Below are 23,955 nucleotides of genomic sequence, written 5' to 3'. Positions count from 1 at the left end.
TGCGGGATGTGATGGGTGTAAGGCGCGTTGGCGGCGTTTTTGTGGTTGTTTTCAATGAAACGCTAAGGGATGTAGTCGCCCCAGTGCATCTTCTTTATGGTGCTCACGTGGAGTGAGGTCGTACTACGTGCGGCGTATGGTGTTCTCCCCCCACCCCCCCACAGTCCCCAGCGTCTCCCCATCAGCATTAACCGCCCCCCTCAAACTCCCAAACGTCCCCACCAGCGCCACCGCATCCGCCTTGTTCACCACCCTCGGCACAGTCACAAACTCAACCAACTTCTCCGCATACCCCGTCGCCTGCTGCCCCTTTATCCCCGCCGCGCTCGCATGCTCATAGCTTTTATACAGCTCGAGATACCGCCCCGCCTCGGCCGCCGACCAACATAAAATAACAGTGACGTTATTCACAAGGGAAGTCTTGGAGAGCTCGCGGAGGGAGTCCTCGTGGTTGGGAATGTCGACAAGCACCAACAAGATCCGGAGGAGGAACCTTTGTTGGAGGAGGCGGATGCGGGTGTAGATGTATTCTGGGTGGAGGCGGTGGTATTTAAGGCTCAGGAAAAGGGCGCAGGTGGTCGCCCCGAGGGCATAGTCGGCTGGTATGTCTGAGTACTCCCACGGTATGGACTTTATGCAGGCTAGCACTGGGTTTCCTTTTTGCCGCGGGGATACGAGGATTGAAGACCCCGAGCCGCTGGCTCGGGAGGGGAGGGGTTGGGGGGTTGGTTGGACTATTTTTGGGGGACCTGACGCGGTGGAGGCGTGCCGTTGCGGTGGTGGTGGTTTTTCTACTCGCTGGGGGGTGGGTTGTTGGATTTTGGGTGGGAGAAAGGCGGGCGGGCCCGGGGGTCGCTGTTGTTGCGGTGGCGGTGGTAGTGGTGGTGGTGGTAGTGGTTGTTTGTTGGTTTTGTTGCTATTCAAAGAAGTGATGGCATCGGTTGAGGAAGCCAGGGCATCCAAAAACTCGGCGTCGGCGCCAAAATCGTCGTCCATTTTTGTGGTGGTGGTGGTTGGTGGTGTTCTCTCTGTCTGGCGATGGACGATGGCTTCGTTCGTTCAGTGACGCGCCAGGTGGGGCTTGGAAAGCCGCGCTGACACGTGCCAAGGATCGGGGCTTCGGCAGTTGGCCGAGCGAGAGTGGAGACGACGTCACAGCAGTCGCTAAAAGCGGGGGGTTGAAGGTGCGGGGGCCATGAGAATCATCACCAGTGTCACTCTCGAGATATTGAAGGGCAGTTGATATCCTAGCAGAATATTTGTGCTTGTGATGTGATAAAAACATGCCCAAAACGCCTCGATATCCAACCATTCCCAGGGCATCACTTTCCAGTTCTAATCCAGGTCCTCCGTCTCAAGGCTCCTCCCCATAATCGCTCTCACTATATCGATCACCCCCCGTCAAATTATCATGTATCGAATACAACGCCCTCAACCAAAAGTTCAACATGCCCTCCAACGCACCATACTCCTCGCACCCCAGCCCAGCACTCCCAAACTGATCCCTCAGCCGTTCATAAGCCTCAATCATAACCCAAACCTGCAGCGCCGACGTCTCCGAATTCGTCCTGCTAGGCCGACTAGCCAGCGCAGAAGCCAGATCCCTCGTAAGCAAATCCAGACATATCTGCAGACTGAGATTATCAGGCGCCGGCGCATTTGCGATGCTGCCGGGCGGTGGTCGGGGTGATGGTTCCGGGGAGAAGGACACAGGCTTAAAGTACACCGTCTCCTCCTCGAAGCTCACCAGCGTCCCATCGTCTGATATCGGTGAGCCAGAAGCCGCATCCACCGGGCGGGGGGCTCTCGATTCATCCCGCAAATGATCTGAACTTTGTCGGCGTCGGATGGATAACCGCCTTTCTTGGCGAGATGGAGGCGGTTCTGAATGGGATTCGGAATGTGACGCCTCACGAGCTGTGTTGTCTGATTCCAAAAGGGCCCGGTATTGTTCTGCGATGAGTTCAACGGTCGATGCCCTGGCCAGCGCGTTGCTTGGTCTGGGAATGCCCTCCAGCTGTCCTATTGAGAATATGGGTGTCTTGGCTCGCCGTCTCATGGCCGTCCTGGGACTTGCTGGGGCTTCCGAGTTGGAGCACATTGACATTCGCTTCTGGGCGTCACTGTCGCTGATGACGAGGTGCGAAAGTTCGGGAACAATCTGGCCTTCGTGTAGGGTATCTCGTGATTCTGCTGGCTGCAAGGCCTTCGAGGGCTCTGAGAGCGAGGGTTTTGAAGCCTCCGGGGACTGTGAGGGCTTCGAAGACTCCAAAGACACCGAAGTCTGCGATGTCTGCGCGGGTTTCACGGATTCATCCTGTGGATAAAAGCATCCCCCATTCTTGAAGAACTCTGACCATTTTGGATCGCTCAGGTCGGGAGATGGTAACGACAAGACAGGCGGCTTGTCTGCGGTTTCGGATTGATCATTCTTGGTGGATGCTGAGCTCGAGAAGCCGAGCCGCCAGGAAACGGTGCTTCGTTGTTTTGACACGGTCTTTCTGAGCTTCTTTCTGAGTTTCGGCCCGGTATGTCCTCCGGCGGGTGAGGCGACCAACAAACCGCCCTTGAGTTGCTCCATTGCCTGATCAAAAGGAATTTCCAGTTTTAGGCAGTAGAAAACGTGAACAATGCGGGTTGATATCAAGGTAAGTGTGTGAGAGACACGGGTAGAACTTCCAGAATGACGGGTCAAGATGAAGGCTCATCTATGACTTATAAACTTGGACGGGAGTGTGGTGGGATTCGCATATGACGTCCGCACCAGCCCGGGGTCCAGCCCACCGACCCACCCATCAAGTGGTCTACTCGGGACTTGGGGCCCGATCTGGATTCTTGGAACACTGGACGAGCAGCCAACACCAAAACAGGACGCAGGCATAGTCCCTGCAAATCATCATGAGATTGAATCGTGGAATTATTCCTGTTGGACCCCCAGAGCGTCTGAGAAAAAGCCAAGACCCGCATCATGGGCAGGTGGCCCTGCCGCTGGGGGAGCGATCATGGTAGAAGAGTAGCCTGCACACAAAGTCCAGGGTTGGTGAGTCCAAGAACAGCCTGTCTCGAGTCTGTTGATGGTGGCGGGACTCCATCATCCGTCAGCGGGAGGGGTGTGCTCTGCACAAGGGCGTCCACTTGACCGCTGCAGACTGTCGGCCGAGATCTTAATAAAGTTTCCTTTCTGAGCCTTATAGGGCGGGACGCGACCTTCAACCCGCAGTGGAGGGGGGCGGGGGGGATGCGTAGATGGATGGTGGCAGGAAACGTTAGAGCCATCCATATATGGTCTCGCGAGAAGCTAGGGATCTGAGTCGAGGAAAATGGCACCGCCGATGTTTTCTGCCGTCCACGAGACACTTTCTGAAAAAGGGGACGAAGGCTGGGGAACCCATCGGAATATGTCGTAAGATCTTTGAAGAGGAATGTCTTCTGGAAGCCTTCAGTTCTTCTTCGGATCTCAGGGTTCTATTCGCTTTAACACTGCAGGGCTCAAAATGCGGGGAAAGAGAAACCTCTTGATGGAAAACAATGGTTGGAGCCAATGCCGGCCATTTGCTGAAACGCGGAGTGCATGCATGCATTTTACCAAACTTGGGATCTCAAGCGCTGGTGATGGATAGCTTGTTGTTGACCCTAACCCTACGACTACACTTGTGCAATGTCGCTCAAGGGGCTGACGAAGGAAGAAAGAGACCGATTCGGTGCCGGGCATCCCGTAACCACAAGGACTATTCCGATGTCTCGCCCGGCGGTGACGTCTTGTACCGCTTGTAGATTTCTGTCAGCACCTTACTGACCGCAAATCTCAAGACCGACCCCGGAGTTCCCGATAATCAACTTTACACTTCAACATCCGACTCGAATTCCTAGACATCAAACTGTTTTCAACACCAACCCAAGGAAAACACATAACCCCGCCCCCGCCAAAAGGCTGGCCACCGGGACCAGCTGAAGGCCAGCCGCATACCGGGCACCCTTACCTCCGAAAGTCCGACCCGCCGCCACCGCCGGGAGCTCACACCCTTGGCGCCTGTCACCCTTAACTCATGTTTGACAAGCTTCCTTGTTCGTTATTCCAACAGCTTCGCAACGGTCAACAGACACGATGGCGAGCGGCATCAAATCACTCATCAACAGCGCCAAGGCCCTCTACATAGGCAACTCGGGCAGCAAGGCCGAGCTCCCGGACCTTTTTCCCGTCGTGGACAAGGAGATCGACGGCGAGGATTGCGACCGCGACTGCAGCAATTGCGTTGTCCAGTACCCAAAATCATTCAAGATTGACGAAACCGATGCGCTCTACGGCTTTGTGAAAGGATGGAGCACGCATGTTCTGGTTGCGACGGGCAAATCAGACTGGGTGCGCGATGTTGCGGATGAAAAGGGGAGCATCATGCAGGCCATCTCGCATGCCAAAGCTCCCAGCAATGGTGTACGTTCCCGATGACTTCCGTCAGTTGATGGACAAACTTACTGACACGCATGTGACCATCTTCCAGCGCCTCATGGTCTCTGCCTCCAACATTCCCACACCGCATCGGACCACCTCGTATTCTGAACCGACGACCGTCCTCGTACTGCCTGCCTTCGCCGTCGTCGAAAACGTCACACCTGCTACTGTGCCTACATTGGTGTCCATAATCAACGATTCACCTACCAACACCTCGCCACTCGAGCCAATTTCCATCCCCCCATCCATGACAGCCCATCTTCCAGAACCAACGCCTGCCATGCTGAAGGACATCACAACACGGCCGTCACCACATCGCGCTCTTATCCTGCTCTGCTCTCAAAAGACCCGCGATGCACGCTGCGGCCAGAGCGCGCCTCTTCTCCGAAAAGAATTCCAGAGGCACCTAGCACCACTAGGTCTCTACCGCGATTTAGACGATGAACGACCAGGGGGCGTGGGCATCTACTTTATCAGTCACGTCGGAGGACACAAGTACAGCGCCAATGTGATGATTTATCGGAGACCAGACGCATTCGGTTTGGACGAGGTGGAGCTGGGCAAGCTGACTGAGGAGGAGAGGCAGCGCGTGGTGCCAATCAAGCCACAGGAGGGCGAGGACGACTTGGGTGCAGCGCAATGCATCTGGCTGGCGAGAGTGAAGCCAGAAGACTGCGAAGGCATCGTCAAATTTACGGTTTTGCAGGGCAAGGTGGTGAAACCACTAAGCCAGTTGCGAGGAGGGTTCGATAGAGGAAGAGGGTTGATGAGTTGGTAGTAGAGCTTGTAGATGGATGGTGTTTGTTTACTTTTGGTGCTTGTCTAGAGCGGTGGGCCCAGTCTGCTAAATCCAAGTTTTGTTGTTGATTTGCTTTGTGGCCAAAGGGTACAAGGGAACAAAACCATGGTGGGGTCAAATCGCGGGGCATGTACTCTGTATCTATCTTATCAAACGGCCTCGGCACGTCCAAGCGGTTCCGGTGTTTCGGGCCTTGATTTCGAGGCGCAATCACCCTGGCAACGGGGCGACCCCCGGTAAACAAGCACACAACCACCCTCATTGGGCCTACCAGAAGCCAGAACTGGGAAACTTCCAGCCAACCTGAGCGCAGGAAACATCCCTACTTTGTCCACACCCACTTCACCCACTCACTCTCCACGCGCGCGTTCGACGTCACCCGAAGCAACACGCAGCAGCAGCAGCAGCAGCAGCAGAAGCGCAAAGCATGGCATAACTTTACGACCACGACCAGCACCGACACACTACACGACACGACGAGAGTGTTTTTTGTCTTTTCTTTTTGTGGGCATTTTTTCTAGTTGTCGTCGTCGCCGGAGAGAGAAATTGGCATTTTTGCATCGCGAGCGACCTAAACCGGGTGTGTTTTCAAGTCAAGCCCAGTTCAAGTCGAGTCGGTATTTCACTACCTACCAAGCATTTCTTTTCCATCTCAACGAAACGCGGGCTTTCAGGGAGAAGGATACAGCATTCCGAGGAACGACCTTGAGTTGATTGAGAGAGACAATTGGGTATCTCCATACCATGGTGCCCCCGCCGCTGGACAACAACAACAACAACAACAACAACAGCAGCAGCAGGGGAGAGGCATATGATGCTGCTGCTTACCCTTCCTCCCAACACCATCACCATCACCAGCGCAACAAATCCTCCGTCTTCCGCTCCTTCATCAACGGCAACAGCAACAGCCACAGCACCCCTACCCCCCCCGTCCACAGCCACCACCATCACAAGCGCAACAACTCCGACGGCACAACCACCCTCCCCCCACCAAACATAGCCACCAACCCAGGCTTTTACGCCTCGGAGCAAAACCTCGCCGCCATCAACCGCGCCGGAGTGTACCACGTAGGCTGGGAACCGCCCACCTCCCCGGTCATGCCCCCGACAAACCCAATCAGCACAAGCCGCTACCCCCCCATAACCCGGCACGGGTACGCCCTGGAGGAATTGGTTCAGAACCGTCAGGATAACACACGCTCCTCCGCTGCTGAACGTCCACCCCCCGTTCCGAGAGGGCGGTTCGACCCGCAATACACCTCCAACAACCCCCCGCCATCCTCCCCGACAAAACTCTCTTCTTTTTCTACCCTCAAGGCGCTGGGGACTTCCAAACCGCCCAAATCATCATCCTCGCCGGTGAAGCCGAAAAAGGCGAAATCGGCCACCAATCTTGGGGGGTTGCTCCTCCGGCCGAAGAGTTATAAGAACCTCAAGAACGGGGAGGATGAGAGCGGGCAGGGGAAGGACAAGGAGAACCGCTCACCGGGGGGAGTGGAGAGTCCGCCCCCGATCTACGCCCAGTTTGCGAGCGGGGGGTTGAGCACCAGTCCGCCGGTGGAGTTGCCTATCAGGAACAGCAGCTCGGGGACTCATTCTGTGATTCCAGGTGGTGGGGATAAAGGAGGAGGGAAAGGGGAAAGGGGGGGGGATGGGGTCTCGAGACCGCCGATCACGACGAGGCCGGGGGGGATGGGGGTTAGGCCTCGGCCGAAGAGCTTCACGAGTTATGTTACGGGGAGTGGGCTGAGGGATAAGAGTAGGGAACGGGGGGAGGAAGAGCGGGGGAGGGAGAGGGAGAGGGAGAAAGGGGTGGGGATCAGTTTCAAGAGGTTGACTTGGGGACGGGGGGGGGATAAGAACAAGGATTCTGGAGGGGTGGTGGTGGGGGAGAGGCCGCCGGCTGGTTTGAATAACCATTTTGGTGGAGGGTCGGGGAGTTCAAACAGGAGCAAGAGCACCACGCGGGTTCCCAACGGCGGGAGCGGCGGGAGACCCAGGGGACGAGCGGGGAGCAATACTGCCGACTTACCGGCTATTGAGCCGCAGGATATTGACAGGCATCTGGAGGCTATGCTTGACAGGAGGAACATCCCTGAGAATCAGCGGTACAAGATGAGGAATTTGTCCGACACGGTGAAGATGGAGTTTATTCGTCAGGATTGGGCCGAGATGGTGGCCAAGAAGAATGAGGAGGTGGGGATGGAGGGGAGGCAGAGTGTGAATCTCGCGCGGGGGTCGATGGATGTTGGAGCGAGGGGACGGCCGACGGAGAGGGAACTGGATGAGGCAGCGGCCGGGGATAAGTCGACAAAGAAGAAAAAGCACGGGAGGGGGTTGTCTTTGACGCTTGGGAGGGGGGGAGGTGGGAAAGGGGATGGGAGTGGTGGTGGTGGTGGTGGTGGTGGGGAGAAGAGCCCGACGAAGAAGAAGGGGGATAGTAGTCTCGGGAGGCATTTTAGGGGGAAGAGCAGCAGTGAGAGTTTGGTTGGGGGTGGGGAGAGTGGGGGGGAGGGACAGCAGGGGGGAGGGGGGGATGGGCAGCAGCTGACGGGCGGGGGGCTGTATACTGGCTTCATAGCCAAGGTGAAGGGCCAGCAGCTGCCGGGGGACTTTGTGAGTTATTTGCGCAAGGTTCAGAAGCCGGAGCTGGTGGAGGTGGGGAAGCTGCACAAGTTGAGGTTGTTGTTGAGGAATGAGACGGTGGCGTGGATCGAGGAGTTTATCAGGCAGTGCGGGATGGAGGAGATTGTGGATTTGCTGAAGAGGATCATGGCGTTGGAGTGGAGGTTTGTTTTCCCCTTATTTCCCGCCCCTCTCGGTCGTGTTACTAACACTTTTTTGACTCGCAAGAGAGGAACACGAAGACGCGCTCCTCCACGAAGTCCTCCTCTGCCTCAAGGCGCTCTGCACCACCTCGCTGGCGCTGAAATACCTCCACACCATCCACGCGACCCTCTTCCCCTCTTTGTTGCATCTCATCTTTGACCCCGAAAAGAAGGGGCCGTCCGAGTTCACCACGAGGAACATTATCACTTCCATCCTGTTCACTTACATCCAGCACGCGCCCTCTCCCGGCGAGAAAATCACCCGCGCCAGCACCGTCTTGTCTTTTCTCCGCGACCCTGACCCGATAAAAACAAGCCAGACAATCGAGTTCATCGCCCAGATGCAGAAACCGCGACCTTACCGGGTCTGGAACAAGGAGGTGGTCAACGTCACCAAGGAAGTCTTTTGGATCTTTCTGCACAACCTCAACATTGTGGCCTTGCCCCCTCCACGGGATGAGACCTCGCCTGAGATTGTGTTTACTCACGAGGGGTACATGGAGCGGCATTTCCCACAGGAACGACCTCCCGTTCCGGCGGCGCCCTACGTCGGGGGTGTGGAGTGGGACGCGACGAATTATTTGGCTTCTCATTTGGACCTGCTGAACGCGATTATTGCGTGTACGGGGCCGACGAGGGAGGAGAGGAATCAGCTGAGGGAAGAGCTGAGGGTTAGCGGGTGGGAGAAGGCGATGGGGGGCACGATGAGGATGTGCAAGGAAAAGTTTTATGGGGGCGTTCACGATGGGCTGAGGACGTGGGTCAAGGCGGCGGTGGAGGACGGGTGGGATGTGAGGGATGTCAGGTTTGGTCCGCCGATGGAGGCCAAGTCGAGGGGGGCGAGCCCGGCCAAGAAGCAGCAGCCGCCTGTCCAGCCGCCGAGGTTGGAGATGCCCAAGTTTGACTTTGGGCCGTTGCCGCAGGTTGTTCCGGCTGTTGTTGGGGATGGTGGTAGTGGGAGTCAAGGGGTTGGGTTGGGGATTAATACTTCTGTTGCGCATGTTGGTAACGGTGGTGGTGGTGGAGGTGGAGGGATGACGCCAAAGATTGGGACGCCCAGGGTGGGGGGGGTGGTGAAGGCGGATGATTTTTGGTTGTCTTGAGGGGGCGTTTGTACAAAAAGTTGTATGAAACCGAGGGTTAGGGGTGTGAGATCAAGAAAGGGTCAGGGTGGGATGACCTAGTGTTGGAACAGCAAGGAGGAGGGTTAGGGGTTGGACATGAAAGACCAGGAGATGGACAGAGACGAGGAGGAACAGCACCACACACACATCCGCATCTCACATCACGAAACGACATGTACATGAACTGGAGTAAGGATAGGGAACCTTTTTTTTTGTTAGGATTAATTCAAACCGGTTTATTGCCAACCTTATGCTGACTTGGTGTGGACTTGTCTGTAGAACTGGGCTCCGTGTGTTGGCCAGCATGTGAATGGGCAGGTTTGCTCGTCCTCTTACTGTCACTGCTGTTGTTGTTATTGCTGCAGTCGTGGCTGTGGTTGTGGTTGTTGTTGTTGTTGTTGTTGTTGTTGTTGTTGTTGTTGTTGTTGTTGTTGTTGTTGTTGTTGTTGTTGTTGTTGTTGTTGTTGTTGCAGCTGTGGCAGCGGTGCTGAGTTGTCTTGACCTCGCCTACAATTTCATGATTTCTTTTTTTTTACCTTCTCGCCCCTCTCTACCCCCTTCGGCAAACATTCGCCTCCCAAGACGTGCGTCTCAAGGCATCTCCCGTATGCTCGCCACGGAAAAAGAGACACGGTTCCTGTCTGATCTAGACATCAAGGCCCATCATATCATACATGATCCCAAAACGGGAAGGGGTATCGAGCCGTTCGCGGACGGGATTTGTGTCGTGTGGGTGGTGAGTGGCTGACACAGACCGCTGCTTGTCTACGCCACAATCGATGTCCTTGTGTATTTTTGAAAAAGTCCTAGAGGAGTGGCGAGATGGCAAGGACGGCAGACCTCCCCGCTGCTAGGCTCCCAAGACAGCAGTATTGTCCGCTCTATGGGGTTGCTTCCGGGTACGGGGCACGAAGGCTGGAAGGTGTGGGCCACAATAGGCTCTGGGGCGAGAACATGAAAAGGAGATTGCACATTCATCGGGGATGACTATGACTGGATTGACCTTGTTTCCTTCCCCACACACCCCCCCCCTGATCTCCAGATGCCGGGGATGTTTCTCTGTGTCATCGATATGACCATGGTTGGGAGTTCGGAGAGGCGTGTTTGGCTAATGAAGCTCTCGTCATGACTGTATGGTTGATGAAAATTTCATCATGTATTTACCACAAGAACCATTTTACCGAGACTCATCAGTACAACGAGCTCACCTGCCTCTTTCGATGCTCTTTGATCCGCTTTCCAGGAGGATGGGCCCAAGAAGCTGACCTGCCCGTCGAGGAATCCACACATTATGCTCTTGAGCTGGTGTCCGGGATAGCCGATATTCGAGTGTCCATAGGTGGCTAACGGCCTCGTCGGGGAGCAGGGACAACCGCCACATGCGTTGACAGGGAGGTCGGTGGGGAGGAGATTCTGTAGGTGCCCAAAGACCCAGCCGGATGTTTCGACCCCCTTCTGAGAGTCAGCTGAGCCGATAACAGACTGCTCTTGCTGGCCCGCAGGTGCTCCCTTCGCCATGATACCCAATCACACCGGCAGGCCGTGTGGACGGGAGTAGAGAGGGTGTGCTTGCGATTCCAATCAGTGTCTGCCTGGGGTGAGTTCGGTATCACCAACTCGAACCACCATCCCCCTGTTGCCCATGTCTGCCCGATGCTATAGGCTGTCTTGACCCTTGGCAGCCGGGAGAAGGGCCGGAGAAAAGGCAGGCCTTCTGGGGATAGAAGTGACTGATCACCCCTCCTGTGGGAAGCCGAGCTGGCTTGCAGCTGTCGGAGAAAGATGTCCTGACTGAGGCGAGTTCTTGACAACGGCAATGCCTTCCGAGAGTCCCCTATACTTTCAGGCAGCATCGATCCCAGGCACAAGCATGCCCCAACTTCTCTTTGTGCTGCTCCCTCTGACAGCGGCAGGTACGGAAACCACTTAACGCCCGATGACTCGAGACAGACAGGATCTCCGCGGCTATCTTCTGTCGAATGCGTGCCAGCTCAGTAAATCTGTTCAGCCGCCGCTTATCAATCTCGGAGAGTGTTGTCCTTGAAAATCCTCTGGACGCAGTAGATTGTTCTCGGCCGTCTTGGGGGACCACGCACCCTCTTATAAGAAGAGGGATCCCGAAGCGAGGCGTCTCTTTTGATGATCAATACATCCCGATAGGGAAACACACCAGGCGAAATGGCTGTCGGGCTGCGCGGTCCTGTGTAACGGATGTGTAGTGTGCATGCACAGTTACGCAAGGATCCGCCTCCCGACAGCCCCAGAACTAAGAGGCGATGTGCTGAAGATCAGGTCTGTGTTACTGTCAGGAACGGTCAACATCACGCTCTACTACTGCCGCATAACACTTAGCCACGAGTCTTACCGCCCGAACAACAAGATCGTTCCAGGGGGGTGTCAACAAGCAGTCCGGACGACCGCAGCCCGGCTTTCCACATTTGGGGGGGTGAGCTGGTGAGTCCGACGATGAACGAACGTGACCAAGCCGTCAAGATGCAGCCATGTACAGCACGGTCGTTTCTCGAAGCACCGAGGCAGGTTCTCGCAAAAGCGGTAGGAAGACGTTGGTGCATGAGCTTGGCAGCGGGTCTCCCCTGAATATGATGAGGATGTGGAAAACCTGACGAACAGCGTCTAGGGCACCCGGAGACGTCGCGCTGGCGGCCATCATTGGAGTACAGAGGATGCAGGTTGGGTGATCCTGCGCATATCTCAGGAACCATGTCAGACTGGAGAGGCCGAGCTTGCGAGGCGGATGAGCAGTGATGAGGTGTGTCGTCGAGCGATGCGGCATGAGGCGCCGGCTGATTGCATCTTCTAGCTGTACCCGGGGATAAAAGTGGCTCGAGTCTGGTACGAAAAAGAAAAGCAATGACAAAATCATGCCCGGAGAAGCACTAGAAAGTTTTGCATCTTGGACCCTAAGACGATCACTGACAGCAGGGCTGAGATCTCCAGACACCTCAACACACATTGTCGTCAAAAGCGTGGAAAGAAGAACATGATCGGCCGGAAGCCTGCTGTCGTCCTGCTGCAGGAGAAGAGGAGAGAAAACCTGTACGTGTGTGCAAGTGGCACGGTGTTAGAACCGCGGTAGTTCATTGACCCGGGCCAAGGGCCCCAGACTAGGTATCTATTGGTCCGAGCTATGCTCAGTTGTTGTAACGGCGGTGGGCGAGACCGGACGGATCCCCGGTTGGAAGACAAAAAGACGTCATGCTTCAATGGGCAGGCAGGCAGTCGGCATGAATGATGAAGAATGAGGTCTCGGGAAACGCCCTGGAGAGCCCCACCAAAGGTACCGACGTCGTCGTCGGAGCTGGCCCTTGCGGGCCTCATGGCAACCGTTTCACTGGCTGGTGATTCGGGCGGTGAGCCTTCCATTGGGTTGGAGAAGGCCGGGCTTCGGGAAAGCGCCCTGCGGCCCCTGATACTCGGTGAGAGATCCGCAGTCTTGATAGGTGGCAAGGCGAGGCAAGCAGGGACACCAGCGAGCCCAGCTAGTTGGTACTTACTTGGCAATGTTAGCCCTAACGCAAGGTCTGCCAGGTCTGCCCTTGGCGGTGGCATGGTATGTACTCCGTACTGCAGAATGTACTCCGTACCGGGACAACAGAACAGCCGGGGGCAGCGACGCTGGATATTTGACGAGAGGGTGCAGAGGTCACAGCAGAGCAGAGCATTGACAAGTGGCTCCCCTCCCGCGGACTTGCAGATTGGGGGTTCTGGTCCAGATATGGGACAAGACGGAAAGGGGGTGCCCACCATTCCCGTCACCCCCGCGGCGCACCGAGAGGCTGGCCCGTGTGGGCGTCCCGGCAGCCAGGGACAGGGGTACCTGTGCAGCTCTATCAGAGATCTGTTTCGGTACAGTATTTTTGGACGACCACCACCTCTCTTCTTGGGGCTTGGCCCTGGATTGTATGTAGTAGCTGTCGAACTGACCACTTGACCACTGCCTGGAGAAAGAAACGACAAGAGGCTCAAACAGCAGTGGATTCCCAACGGTCGCCGAGGACATAACGGGAAACGGGAGAGATGATGGAGGCTCCATTACGAAACTCAATTGACGATAAGCAGGGGGACGACTGGGAGTGAGGTTACATTCCAACAGCAGAGAGGCGGCGTGTACGAATAACGACGGGCGAAGTGTCGTCGAGCGCGGGGAGCATGAGCAGGGCACCTCCAGTCTGACTTGCTTCTCCTGTCCCTAGCAGCCGGTACTCTATTAGCTGGAAATTAGCTGGGACCCCCAAAGAGGGGAGTTGACCTGCACGTCGCGCGTCGCCGGCTGTCCGTACATACGTAGATGGGCAGGTAGTAGTGTAGTAGTAGTTCGCTGGCCGGCAGATGGCGTTCTTGCTTGGGTTCGTGGCCATCGTGCGACGAGAAAAAAGCATGAACTTGCAGGTCTGAGATTGGTCTGACCAAAGAGAGCATTGCCTATTCTAAGGCAGATACCGTAGGTAGATATCAGACCAGCAGCCTGGATGGAATGCCCCTGCCTCCAGTGTGGGTAGGGTAGGTGCCCGTGGTGATGGGAAGGTGGGTTGAGAGAATGACGTGGGCAATGCAAGGTTGACTATATCCCGCCTTCCTTCCATTTTTATCACCGATTGTCAAATCAGAGACGGACCTAATGGCTTGAGCCTGAAACGAAATCGTGAGATTCCAGCCGGGCCTCTGACAGGTTGATAAATGGCTGTAGTGCTGTGGTGTACTGTAGGTATTGTATCATCGGTTTTGTTGCGGTCAGGCTGAAGGTGAGAGGTCCCACTGGTTCCCGCCGCATTGGCCAGCGCGGGGTTCTAGTGTAGTGTACCCAGCGGGCGGACGGTTTTTGTCTTTTCCATGCCGCGTCTCACATGAGACCCTACTACTACCAGGTATTGTAGGTAGTTGTGTAGGAAAGCTCCGTTGTATCATCGCCATCCGCCTTCTCGGGAAGATTTATCAAACACCGCCCCCTACCTTTTTTAGCTCCCGCCTCCTGAAGCCGATCTGATCTGGCAGCATTTTTGCCATCACTGGGCCGACTGACTGCCTCTGACCTCTCCCGTCTTCCCGTCTGGCGACAGCTCACCTCACCTTGACCACCCACCTACATACACCCATCCACCATCCACCCATCCATCTGCCAGGTTGGCTTGCCGAGGTGCATCGCAGCATCAAGTCGAGGAAAGAAAGCATAGGCTAGCAGCACCTACAACAGGCTGGGCCCGGTCCACTCAAAAATACCACGGCAGCCGTACAGTAATATTCTTTGACACCATCCATATAGGTAGCTTACCAGATCGAAGCCGCTAGTTACCATTAACTGTGTAAACCCTGCTGCCTGCTAGCGACCCAAAGCAACGAATCGAGACCGAGCCCCATCGAGCTCTCTGCCCCCCCCTACCTTGGACCTGGTGTGGGACGCACCCAAGACCACCATCTCTGCGGGTAGCGGGCCATCTGCAGGCGACTAACCACACCCGCCTCCTCATCATGTCAATAAAGTAAGTGTGCTTTGCCCTTCTGACCCGAATCAAGCCCTCCTCATGTCTTCTACTCTTCACCCACCTTCCCCCCCTGCCGCGCCCCCTTACCACCTCCCTCTCACCCATCCATGACACCGCTGCCGTCTCCTTCCCATCTGTCGTGGACAGTTCTAAGCCTGTTCCTCGCCAACCCCACATCCAATACACATTCTTTTCTTCTCGCCTAATGGATCAGGCCTTGGCCGAGCAGCATCAATGGACCATCTTGCGATATTCTCGGTCTAACGATGAGGACAGCTGGGTCATGCTGACCCGTGACGGCGAGATTGTGCCTATCCCCGGGGAGAAAATCCTGCACACCTCACGGCCACGAGTCTCGCTGGAGATCACGACGCCGAAAGAGCTCAATATCGCCAACCCATACACTCTCAAAGTCGATAATGGCATTGCCTACATTACCAACGAGCGGGTAAGACCATCCATCCCACCGCCCCCTCTCCTTGTTAGGAAGTTGCTCAGAGCTCACCGGTCCCCCCTCTCACAGGTGATATATCTCCCTATTAGACCTAGCGAGAATTTCAAGTCGTTCTTTGCGCCCGCCTTGAACTTTACCGACACCCATGTACAGTCGTCATGGATTGGCCCCTGGAGCTGGGGTGGCACCGTCAGGCCTGTCCCCGGCGGCGGCATCCCCATGCACATCCCCCGGATCGAGGTCAAGTTTGTCTTCAGGGATGGGGGTCACAGCGACTTCCAGAACAAGTACGAGTGGCTCAAGGAACGTCTTCACCATGCCCGGGAAATGGGGCTGAACCCCGGTTCGAACTTGGAGCCTCCTCCGCCCTACGAGGACAACGCGCCCGGAACTTCCTCCGGCCCGGCCGGCAGTGCCCCGGCCGGCACTTCTGATCAGCCTCAGCCGCCTCCACCCGTTCCCGACGAGCCGCCCCCGGACTATGTCGAGGCGCAGACTCAGGCTATTTCGACGCAGTACGAGGAGAGAGTGAGGCAGGATGCAGAGCGGCAATGAATTTCGAGCTGGGGAGTAGCAAAGGGACAGCTTCTTTGGACCGCATTCATGCTTTCTTTTTTCTTCTTGTATTTCTTCTTCTTGTTCTTCTTCTTGTTCTTCTTCTTGTTCTTCTTCTTGTTCTTCTTCTTGTTCTTCTTCTTGTTCTTCTTCACCTGCGTCTTTTTTTTTTGGTCAAGCCCTGCTGAATAACGCAATCCCTCTTCAACCTTTCTTGATAACAACAGTTTACGGATACTCAGATTCTTTTGTGGTCTTGTAGGGTTTTTATTCTAATGTGTGATTGCTTTGTTTTGGTGCTTGATGATTGGGGGAGTGAGTGGGTATAGGAGTGTGGAACAGAAACAACACGGAAGGTTTTCTTTTATCTGCATTGCGTTGGGCGTGTTTTCCTGTCTTTGTGTCTTTTTTAGTTTGATGATTTTTGCATCTACTTTACTTTTCCCCTAAAACAAAGAGGCCTCTGGTGGATGGAGGGGGGACGTGGAGGATTTGGTATGTAAGCTGGAGTCGGAAGAAGAAAACATTGCTTTTCCCAATCATCTCAGAGATCCGGGAAACCTGCGGCTTACTCGCTTGGAGATTGCGTCGTGTGACTTGGGAGAGAAACTGGGTTATTCCCGTTTGGTATTTGTACATAGTCTTCGGTACAGCAAAGGTATGATTGAGGTAAGAGAGGGCTGTGTAAGGTAGGCTGTGCGTTTTGCTGTCACGGAGTCACAGTTACAGTTACGAGATCCTTCAGGTTTCCCATGGGTTGGTTGCCTTGCTGATGATGGATCTGATCAGGAGGGCCTCTCTCTACTGTGCTCTCTCTTGTCAGTAAAGGTCACAAATAATTACCTCAGCATTTCACGTGATCGGGCGGAAGTAGTCGGGTGCAGCTCGTCACTCCTCCTCGGGCGGGCGGCCAATCAAAATCCCGCAATTGCAAGCCCGGCCGGTTTTCGATGCGGCCGATTTTTGCGAGCTTCCAACGTCGCGCGATACCTTGGAGGAGGCACTTGACTGCTCACGCCCATTCTTGCCATTGACTATCCACCAAAGGCCCCGGCTTGCAACAATGGGTTTCTGGGATACCATCACTGACCTCGTCGAGGCTGCCACCCCTTGGTCGGTGGCCGAGGCCGAGGCTCCCGCTCACGAAACGGTATGCGCCCTTTCTCCTTGAGCCCTGAAGGTTAGCTGTTTGCCGGCTGCCCACCACCTCCGGGGGGTTGCTGGCTAACCCCGGGTGATATGGACCGACAACAACACTTTCATGTCATGCTAGAGAGGATCGAAAGCTCTGGAAGCTATATATTTATTTTTATTGTTGCTTGTTTGAAACAGCTGACTGACTAGCGGGATAATTCGACGACGTATACAGACCGAGGAGACCACCGCCGAGACCACCCAGGAGGACACCAAGACCAAGGCCGAGGCTGCTGCCGCTGAGGAGGAGCCCGCCGCTGAGGAGGCTGCTGAGGAGGAGGATGAAGAGGAAGAGGAGGAGGAGGAGGAGGAGGAGGAGCTCCAAGATCCCAAGGATGTTTTCGAGGAAGGTGGGTACATCGCTGCTGCTACCCCCGTCGCCGTCGCCGCCTATGCCGTCACCAACAAATCACCACACACCACCACCACCACCACCACCCAAACATGCACACCACGGAGCCGCCAGCAGCAGCGAGCTATGGTTGTCGAGGAGGAGCAGCAAGAGATGTGGCGTGCTGCCATGTCGCTCTGCGAGCTGAGCGGGCAGGCGTGGGCCCGCAGTGGCCGACCGACTCGATGACACATCTGCCGCTTCTGCTGGCATGCTGTTGTGCCCTTGCTTTTTTGTGAGAACAACTGCTGACGCTGGGGGTTGTTTTTTGATGTATACAGAGTGCCGGAACTCCAAGGAGTGCGCCCCTGCCAAGCACCACTTTGACGAGTGCGTCGAGCGTGTCACCGCTGCCCAGTCCGAGGAGGGCGGCGCCAAGGAGGACTGCGTCGAGGAGTGTAAGTTATATGTCTTGATTGTCCATGAGTTCTACATGTCCACGGCACTGACTTGGCTGGTTACACAAAACAGTCTTCCACCTTGCCCACTGCGCTACCGCCTGCGCCGCGCCCAAGCTCTGGTCCGTCCTCAAATAAATTCACACAAATTTATCAACCCTTCTCGATGGTCCCCCTCTCTGTTTACCAACCACCAATCACGGACCCGGCTTTCTTCTTCTAGACTCTTAGGATACGGATGGGGCGCCCTTTTTTTCTCGGCACATTGCATGCACGGCTTTGATAGAATGGGTTACGGTGTTCCGATAGACAAATGCGAGAGAGAGGAAGGGAGAAGGGGGGGGAAGGGGGGAGGCACGAGAAGGGGGGAAATTTGGGCCTGGAAAAAATGGCTGGGTGGAGGGGAGGGAATTCTCTCTCTCTCTCTCTCTCTTCACTGTATAATCGAATGATGTGTGTATACCTTGGGGGGATAGGTGGAAACTACTCCAGGTGTTTGTTTGTATCATAACTCTCTCTCTCTCTCTCTCTCCCTCCCGACATTGTCACTTTACCATGACTCACACACCTTGTAACGAAAAAACGAAAACGCATTAGATTTTTGGGGGCAAATGATTGTTTTATGAGTGTTTTTGCAGGTATTGGCAGTGTTGATGGTCTTTACTGGACCGCTTACATAGCGCATACGACAGCCAAAATTGGCCAAGCAGCCCAAGTTCAGGATACAGGCAGAGAGCACACCTGCCGTCATCGATTGAAGAGCAATGCCGACTACCTAAAAGAGAACTACCACTTTCATGGCCCGAAGGACCGGACCAAAAAAAACCCATCAGGGAACATATGCAGTGTCACACACATATTTGTCTGGTTTGTGCTGTTGACCGGATCTGACGTGCTCTGTGAGATGAGATGAGGGGATCTCCACGGTTTTGGGATGTACCTACGTGCATGTGTTTGCTGGTACCACAAGGCTTTGAACAATTGAGTAATGGATGAGGCCACTGTTGACGCAGTCAGCACCTGGGCTGTCACTATCACTTGAAGTGAGACATAGATGGTCCCGGACATGTACATTCGACCACATGACTTTTACATCGGCTTTGGGGTTTACCCTGATGGGGTTTTGCGAGGTTGGTATGATCTGCTTGTGGTTACACAGGTGTGGTTACACGGGGGCTAGACATGGTGATGGTTGCACGGTTACGGTGTTTGGGTGAGCATGATGGGATCGTGGAGGTTGTTTGTGCAGCGGTGGCGGAGTGGGTGAGTTAACCAAGACCCTGGGAAAGCTGGGAGTTGGGATGAGAGCCATCGCTCTGTTCAGTTGGGGTTTTCCCATCTCATCTCAACTCGGATCGAACAGGGAGCAAGCTGCTTTAAAATCAGAGAGCTTTTCGTCTCATCATGGTAGTGAGCAGCACTGACTTTGTATGTAAGGTCTCGTTGCGTGCTTTCGTCAATTGATTTGAGAACTTTACTTCTATTATCATTAATTAACATCTGAGCAGTGAAGCAAGAGAGGGACACTGCCACATGAAGCGTACTTTGCCTCCTCTCTGCCCCTTACAGCTTCTCAAAGTCTACGGCACCTGGTTTCACATTTTACATTTTGAAGGCTTTTGGAGTCCCATTGATGGATATCTTGGAGGTGGAATCTCAAGCCCATACATACACACACTTGTACCACAAACCACATGAACTACCCGCAGTTCACTCATGCACAAAACATCCCAGCCAATCACCACCCCCTTATAGAACCACCTACATACTTGATAAATAAACCGTGATTTCTGTTACTATTGAGGATATCACCCCGTCTCAGGTGGTGACCATCCCCCTCCTTTGACCTCCTACGTCGAACAAAGAAGGTTAGACACTCCCCCCCGTCTCCAATGTCACCCTTCCTTCTTTACACACAATCCCTCAGCTCAACCTGGTTTAGTCGCCAAGAGGTTTCCCCCCTCCCCTTTCATCACCTGCACACCTTTCCCATGTGCAAGGAAGCGACGTCGAGGAGGGGAAAAACAGCCGTCTCATCTCTCCTCCGATCCATATCTATTTCCCTTCTCCTTCTCCAACCTCTCTCGCGCCTTTTTTTGACCAGACTGAAACCCCACGCACCCCGCGAACAGCGACTGAGCCCAAACACATTCGCAAATTTACCGACCCCAGCCAGTCAGACGCAGGAACACGGTCGTGTGCCGCGGCCGCCGTTTCCATCCTGCTGTGCCTTGCATACCGTACACTACCAACTTATTGTTGGGCCATACATTTGGCAATATAAGGGTCGCGCGTGCCCTTCTTTTTCGTAATGGCGAGGAAGGAGGATGGATTGACGTCGCCGACCACACAATCGACGGCGGATGAGAAAGAGGTTTTGACTCCAAACAACGACGCGATGAACACCACTGGGACTGGGTGGCGAAAGCTATCAGAGGGGGATGAACGACGAGGGGCTGCATCAGGGGAGGAGATGCAGATTGAACTAAACGAAACTGTCGCGACAACAAGGGACACAGCAAAAAAGGCGGATGCCGGGTCGGGGGGCGCGAGTGTGAGCGCGGCGGAGATGGTCGAGTACAAAGTCTACAGGAGGAGGTGGTTTGGGCTGGTGCAGTTGACGTTGTTGAATGTGATTGTTAGTTGGGATGTAAGCCTATCTACCTCGTCGGGGCCAGATCTGACCGTGTCGTGACCTTGAATTGAATCCCGCCGTTGGGTTGGACCAAGCATGTCCTGAGCTGGGTAGAGTGGGTTGCTAACATGTCACCAGTGGCTCACCTTCTCCCCCGTCGCCAGCCACGCAGCTCGGTATTTTTCCACAGACGAGAACACCATCAACTGGCTCAGCACGGCGTTTTTGTTTGCTTTTACGGCCATCACCCCGCTGGTGATTTATGTGTTGCATCTCGGGCCGAAGCCGTCGATTGTCACCTCGGCGGCCTTGATTCTCGTGGGCAACTGGATCCGCTATGCGGGGTGTCGCTCTGGTGAAAAGGGGTTGTTTGGGGTGGTGATGTTTGGCCAGATCCTTACCGGTCTTGCTCAGCCTTTTGTCCTTGCGGCTCCGGCGCGGTATTCGGACTTGTGGTTCACCAACCGGGGGCGGGTGGCGGCTACGGCCTTGACCTCGCTTGCGAACCCGTTTGGGGCTGCGCTGGGGCAGCTGATTATTCCGTTTTGGGTTGAGGGTCCGGGGGATGTTTCGAGGATGGTGTTGTATGTTTCTGTGATTGTGAGTTCCACCTTTGTATCCTCCCTCCCCCCCGCCGCCGTTTGCCTGTTTATATCTCTAACCCTGAGGTGGCAAAGTCGACGGTCTGCGCGCTCCCCGCCTTTTTTATTCCTGCCCGCCCCCCTACACCGGTGGCACCTTCTTCACAGACACCGAAACTGTCGTTGATATCGTCGGCCAAGTTCCTGCTTCGCCAAACGGAATTTTATCTCTTGTTCGTCCCCTTTGCGATTTATGTCGGTTTGTTCAATAGTATCTCGTCTCTCCTCAACCAAGTCTTGTTGCCACACGGTTACAACGATGAGGAAGCCGGTGTTGCTGGGGCACTGCTCATCGTCGTCGGCCTTGTTGCTTCGGCCATCACGTCGCCTTTGATCGACAAGTATAAATCATACCTCTTGGCCGTTCGGATCGCGGTCCCCATTGTTGGACTTTGTTACTTGGTTTTCATCTGGATGCCTGGGACTAGGGACAGCGGGGGGGTGGCAGGGCCGTATGTGATCATGGCTGCGATGGGGGCGGCGAGCTTCAGTCTCGTGCCGGTGGTGGTGGAGTTTTTGGTTGAGCTGACGCATCCGATCAGTCCCGAGGTTACGAGCACGTTAGCCTGGAGCGGGGGACAGGTGTTGGGGGGGATATTCATTGTTGTGAGTGGTGCGCTGAAGGGAGAAGGAGGAAAGATGGAGAGGGCGTTGGTTTTTCATGCGGTTTTGGCCTTGGTTGCGGTGCCGTTGCCGCTTTGTCTGGGGTGCTTTGGACGGGGGGAGAAGTTGGTTTTGAGGAGGGTGAGGAGTGATGAGGTTGAGGGGAGAAGAGGGGCTGAGGCGTAGAGTGAGTGGGTGTGGGTGTGGGTGTGGGTGTGGGTGTTGTGGTTTGTGAAATTGAGCGTGTACTTGTTGATGATGATACCCCCTATATTATGATATCTCTTATTCTTTTATGGCTTCAATTCATGTTTGGTTTCGCGGAGTATATAAGATGTGGGATGATGATGATGATGATGATGGTGGTGCAAAAGAGACGTAAACATTCATGATGAAACATAACCTCTTATCTATATCCCCTTTCACTGCCCCCTGCCCACTGTTCTTCTCCCTTTTTTCCTCCCCCCTTTTTCACTGAGCACCCTGCACCGAAATGATTGACAACACACACACAAAATCTGTTGGCCCATATTTTATTGCGAACCATACCTTGAAGGATGACTACCAGACTTTCAACGATAGTTAATAGGCCTTTAAAGATAATTCAAAGGCTTATTGACTTTCTTTAAAGGTCTTTTAGTACATTATTATAGTAAAGGTATGCTCGGTATGGGCGGGATATTGTACCCGACTATGCGAATGACTGGTGTAAGCTGAAGGAAGTGTGGCCACGGCTGATGGAGACTGGATTGGCGAAATGTTGCCGGAGAGAAGAATGGGAGAGAAAATCTTCAAAAGGGTGAAGAGGGGCTTTCATCAAGAGAGAACCTTTACAGAGCCCCTTACATGTCTTACCAGCGCCCCCCCTCCCACTACCTCTTTACCTACCCATCCTCCTCTCGGTGGCACTCCAAAGGGCACAAGCATCGGTACCAATTCAATGCCCAGTACACCCGCCACTCAGCCTACCTCTCAGCCTGTCTCGACTTGCATCAATGGCCAAGCCATCTCCGCCCTTACCGCGACTCTCAACACGGATAACGGTTTGCAGAAAGTGCATGACGAGGTTGTGATAAAAGGCAATCAATGAGGACCCGTTAGCTCCTGTGGAATGAACTGAAGCCGTCTTCACGTGTTCCGAGGTCGGCCTTGTTGTTGGGACATCCCCCTTCTGGAGGTGTTGATCAATGGAAGGCGGGTGGTTGGTTTGGGTCGGGTGACCCTGGAAATGATGGTGGTGGTGGTGGATTGAGGAGTGGGGGGTAGTGGGATTGGTAGGCTCGTTGAGGGGTGTCATGGTATTCTTGGTTTGATGATGGTGGCATTGTGTTGAGTGGTGAGAGCGAACTTTCTGATCTGGTTTGATGTGTTTGTTCTGGCCCCGAGTCAACTCAGATGAGATTGTGATTGATGGTTTGATCCGATCCATCCATGAGATGAAAGAGTATCAAGTTCAAGTCCAAGCAAAAAGAAATGATTCAAAGAACAGACGTCTTCTATGCCCCTCGGACTTCTGTGCCAAACTTACCATACCCCTCAAAGCCGAATGAAATCTGTCACAAGATCTGTCTTGATCCTGTCAGAAAACAAGAGAAATTCCCATTATACACAGAACTCAACAAAATGCCACATGGTATAAACTCATCTCTTTTTTAACCACATAGCCCTCAGCCTCACCCACTCGCTCGTGTCCTCGTGCTCATCACTTTTTCCTCCTGACCTTGAACGTCTTCAACGGATCCCCCTTCCTCCCCCCACCAACCTTGAACGACCTCCCCTTCCCCTTCGCCCCAAACTTGCCCCTGTGCTTCTTGTCCTTGTCCACCTTCTTAAACGGCACAAACCCGACCGACCCCTTCGTGATCTCCTTCTTTGCCTCCTTGGGCAAAAGATAATCAGGGACGTGCTTCAGATGGGCCTGCTGTCTCGCCTTGTGGCCCAGCTCGCCGTCGTGACGGAGGTGGGAGAGCTCGGCGGGGTTTTCCTCAAAGTATCTATCAACAGAAAATTAGCAATTGCTACTGATTGGGGGAGCAAAAGGGCAATACATACCTCTTCAAAGTCTCACTCCTCAACAGCTCCTGCCTCAGTTCCCTCGTCCTCGCTTCTCTGATCGCCACCTTTGTTACCGCGCGGAGGGCTAGATAATGTCAGTGTGATGGCTTTAATTAGAGCAGAAAGAGGGCAAACACCCCATCCTTCATCGAAAACCTAAACCCCGCCATCTGCTCCTAGCAGAAATTAAACGGCTCCAAATTCCGATTCATCTTCCCAGGCCCCCTCACAATCTAGGACCGCACTTTCTCATCCTTTCTCAAAACTCTTTATCAACCTCCGCTTGTGGCGTCCAAAAAAAATCCTTACGGCCCCACAAAAAACATC

General features: G+C 54.4%; 8 protein-coding genes across 8 annotated transcripts; 5 read left to right on the top strand and 3 right to left on the bottom strand.

The window, feature by feature from the left end:
- Positions 1-123: 123 nt before the first annotated feature.
- Positions 124-996, bottom strand: PODANS_4_8130 (uncharacterized protein; the record flags this gene model as incomplete). The annotated part of the gene is made up of 1 exon (XM_001905981.1): positions 124-996. The coding sequence occupies one exon, from the start codon at positions 994-996 to the stop codon at positions 124-126; it is 873 nt and encodes a 290-aa protein (XP_001906016.1).
- A 358-nt stretch (positions 997-1,354) lies between these two features.
- Positions 1,355-2,581, bottom strand: PODANS_4_8140 (uncharacterized protein; the record flags this gene model as incomplete). Its single annotated transcript, XM_001905980.1, has 1 exon — positions 1,355-2,581. The coding sequence occupies one exon, from the start codon at positions 2,579-2,581 to the stop codon at positions 1,355-1,357; it is 1,227 nt and encodes a 408-aa protein (XP_001906015.1).
- Positions 2,582-4,105: 1,524 nt separating this feature from the next.
- PODANS_4_8150 (uncharacterized protein) lies at positions 4,106-5,228 on the top strand (the record flags this gene model as incomplete). The annotated part of the gene is made up of 2 exons (XM_001905979.1): positions 4,106-4,432; positions 4,500-5,228. 2 exons carry the CDS (start codon positions 4,106-4,108, stop codon positions 5,226-5,228), a joined length of 1,056 nt encoding a protein of 351 aa, XP_001906014.1.
- A 765-nt stretch (positions 5,229-5,993) lies between these two features.
- PODANS_4_8160 (uncharacterized protein) lies at positions 5,994-9,180 on the top strand (the record flags this gene model as incomplete). Its single annotated transcript, XM_001905978.1, has 2 exons — positions 5,994-8,038; positions 8,103-9,180. 2 exons carry the CDS (start codon positions 5,994-5,996, stop codon positions 9,178-9,180), a joined length of 3,123 nt encoding a protein of 1,040 aa, XP_001906013.1.
- A 5,727-nt stretch (positions 9,181-14,907) lies between these two features.
- PODANS_4_8170 (uncharacterized protein) lies at positions 14,908-15,711 on the top strand (the record flags this gene model as incomplete). Its single annotated transcript, XM_001905977.1, has 1 exon — positions 14,908-15,711. One exon carries the CDS (start codon positions 14,908-14,910, stop codon positions 15,709-15,711), a length of 804 nt encoding a protein of 267 aa, XP_001906012.1.
- Positions 15,712-17,507: 1,796 nt separating this feature from the next.
- Positions 17,508-17,832, top strand: PODANS_4_8175 (uncharacterized protein; the record flags this gene model as incomplete). Its single annotated transcript, XM_001905976.1, has 2 exons — positions 17,508-17,694; positions 17,768-17,832. 2 exons carry the CDS (start codon positions 17,508-17,510, stop codon positions 17,830-17,832), a joined length of 252 nt encoding a protein of 83 aa, XP_001906011.1.
- Positions 17,833-20,005: 2,173 nt separating this feature from the next.
- On the top strand, positions 20,006-21,759 carry PODANS_4_8180 (uncharacterized protein; the record flags this gene model as incomplete). The annotated part of the gene is made up of 3 exons (XM_001905975.1): positions 20,006-20,344; positions 20,468-20,929; positions 21,007-21,759. 3 exons carry the CDS (start codon positions 20,006-20,008, stop codon positions 21,757-21,759), a joined length of 1,554 nt encoding a protein of 517 aa, XP_001906010.1.
- A 1,516-nt stretch (positions 21,760-23,275) lies between these two features.
- PODANS_4_8190 (uncharacterized protein) lies at positions 23,276-23,714 on the bottom strand (the record flags this gene model as incomplete). The annotated part of the gene is made up of 2 exons (XM_001905974.1): positions 23,276-23,567; positions 23,626-23,714. Coding segments are annotated over 2 exons (381 nt in total), but the record flags the coding sequence as incomplete, so codon positions are not given.
- Positions 23,715-23,955: the final 241 nt, after the last annotated feature.

This window comes from Podospora anserina, chromosome 4 (assembly GCF_000226545.1).
Source record: "Podospora anserina S mat+ genomic DNA chromosome 4, supercontig 4".
NCBI classification, from domain to species: domain Eukaryota; kingdom Fungi; phylum Ascomycota; class Sordariomycetes; order Sordariales; family Podosporaceae; genus Podospora; species Podospora anserina.
This window is presented reverse-complemented; position numbering and strand designations above follow the sequence as displayed.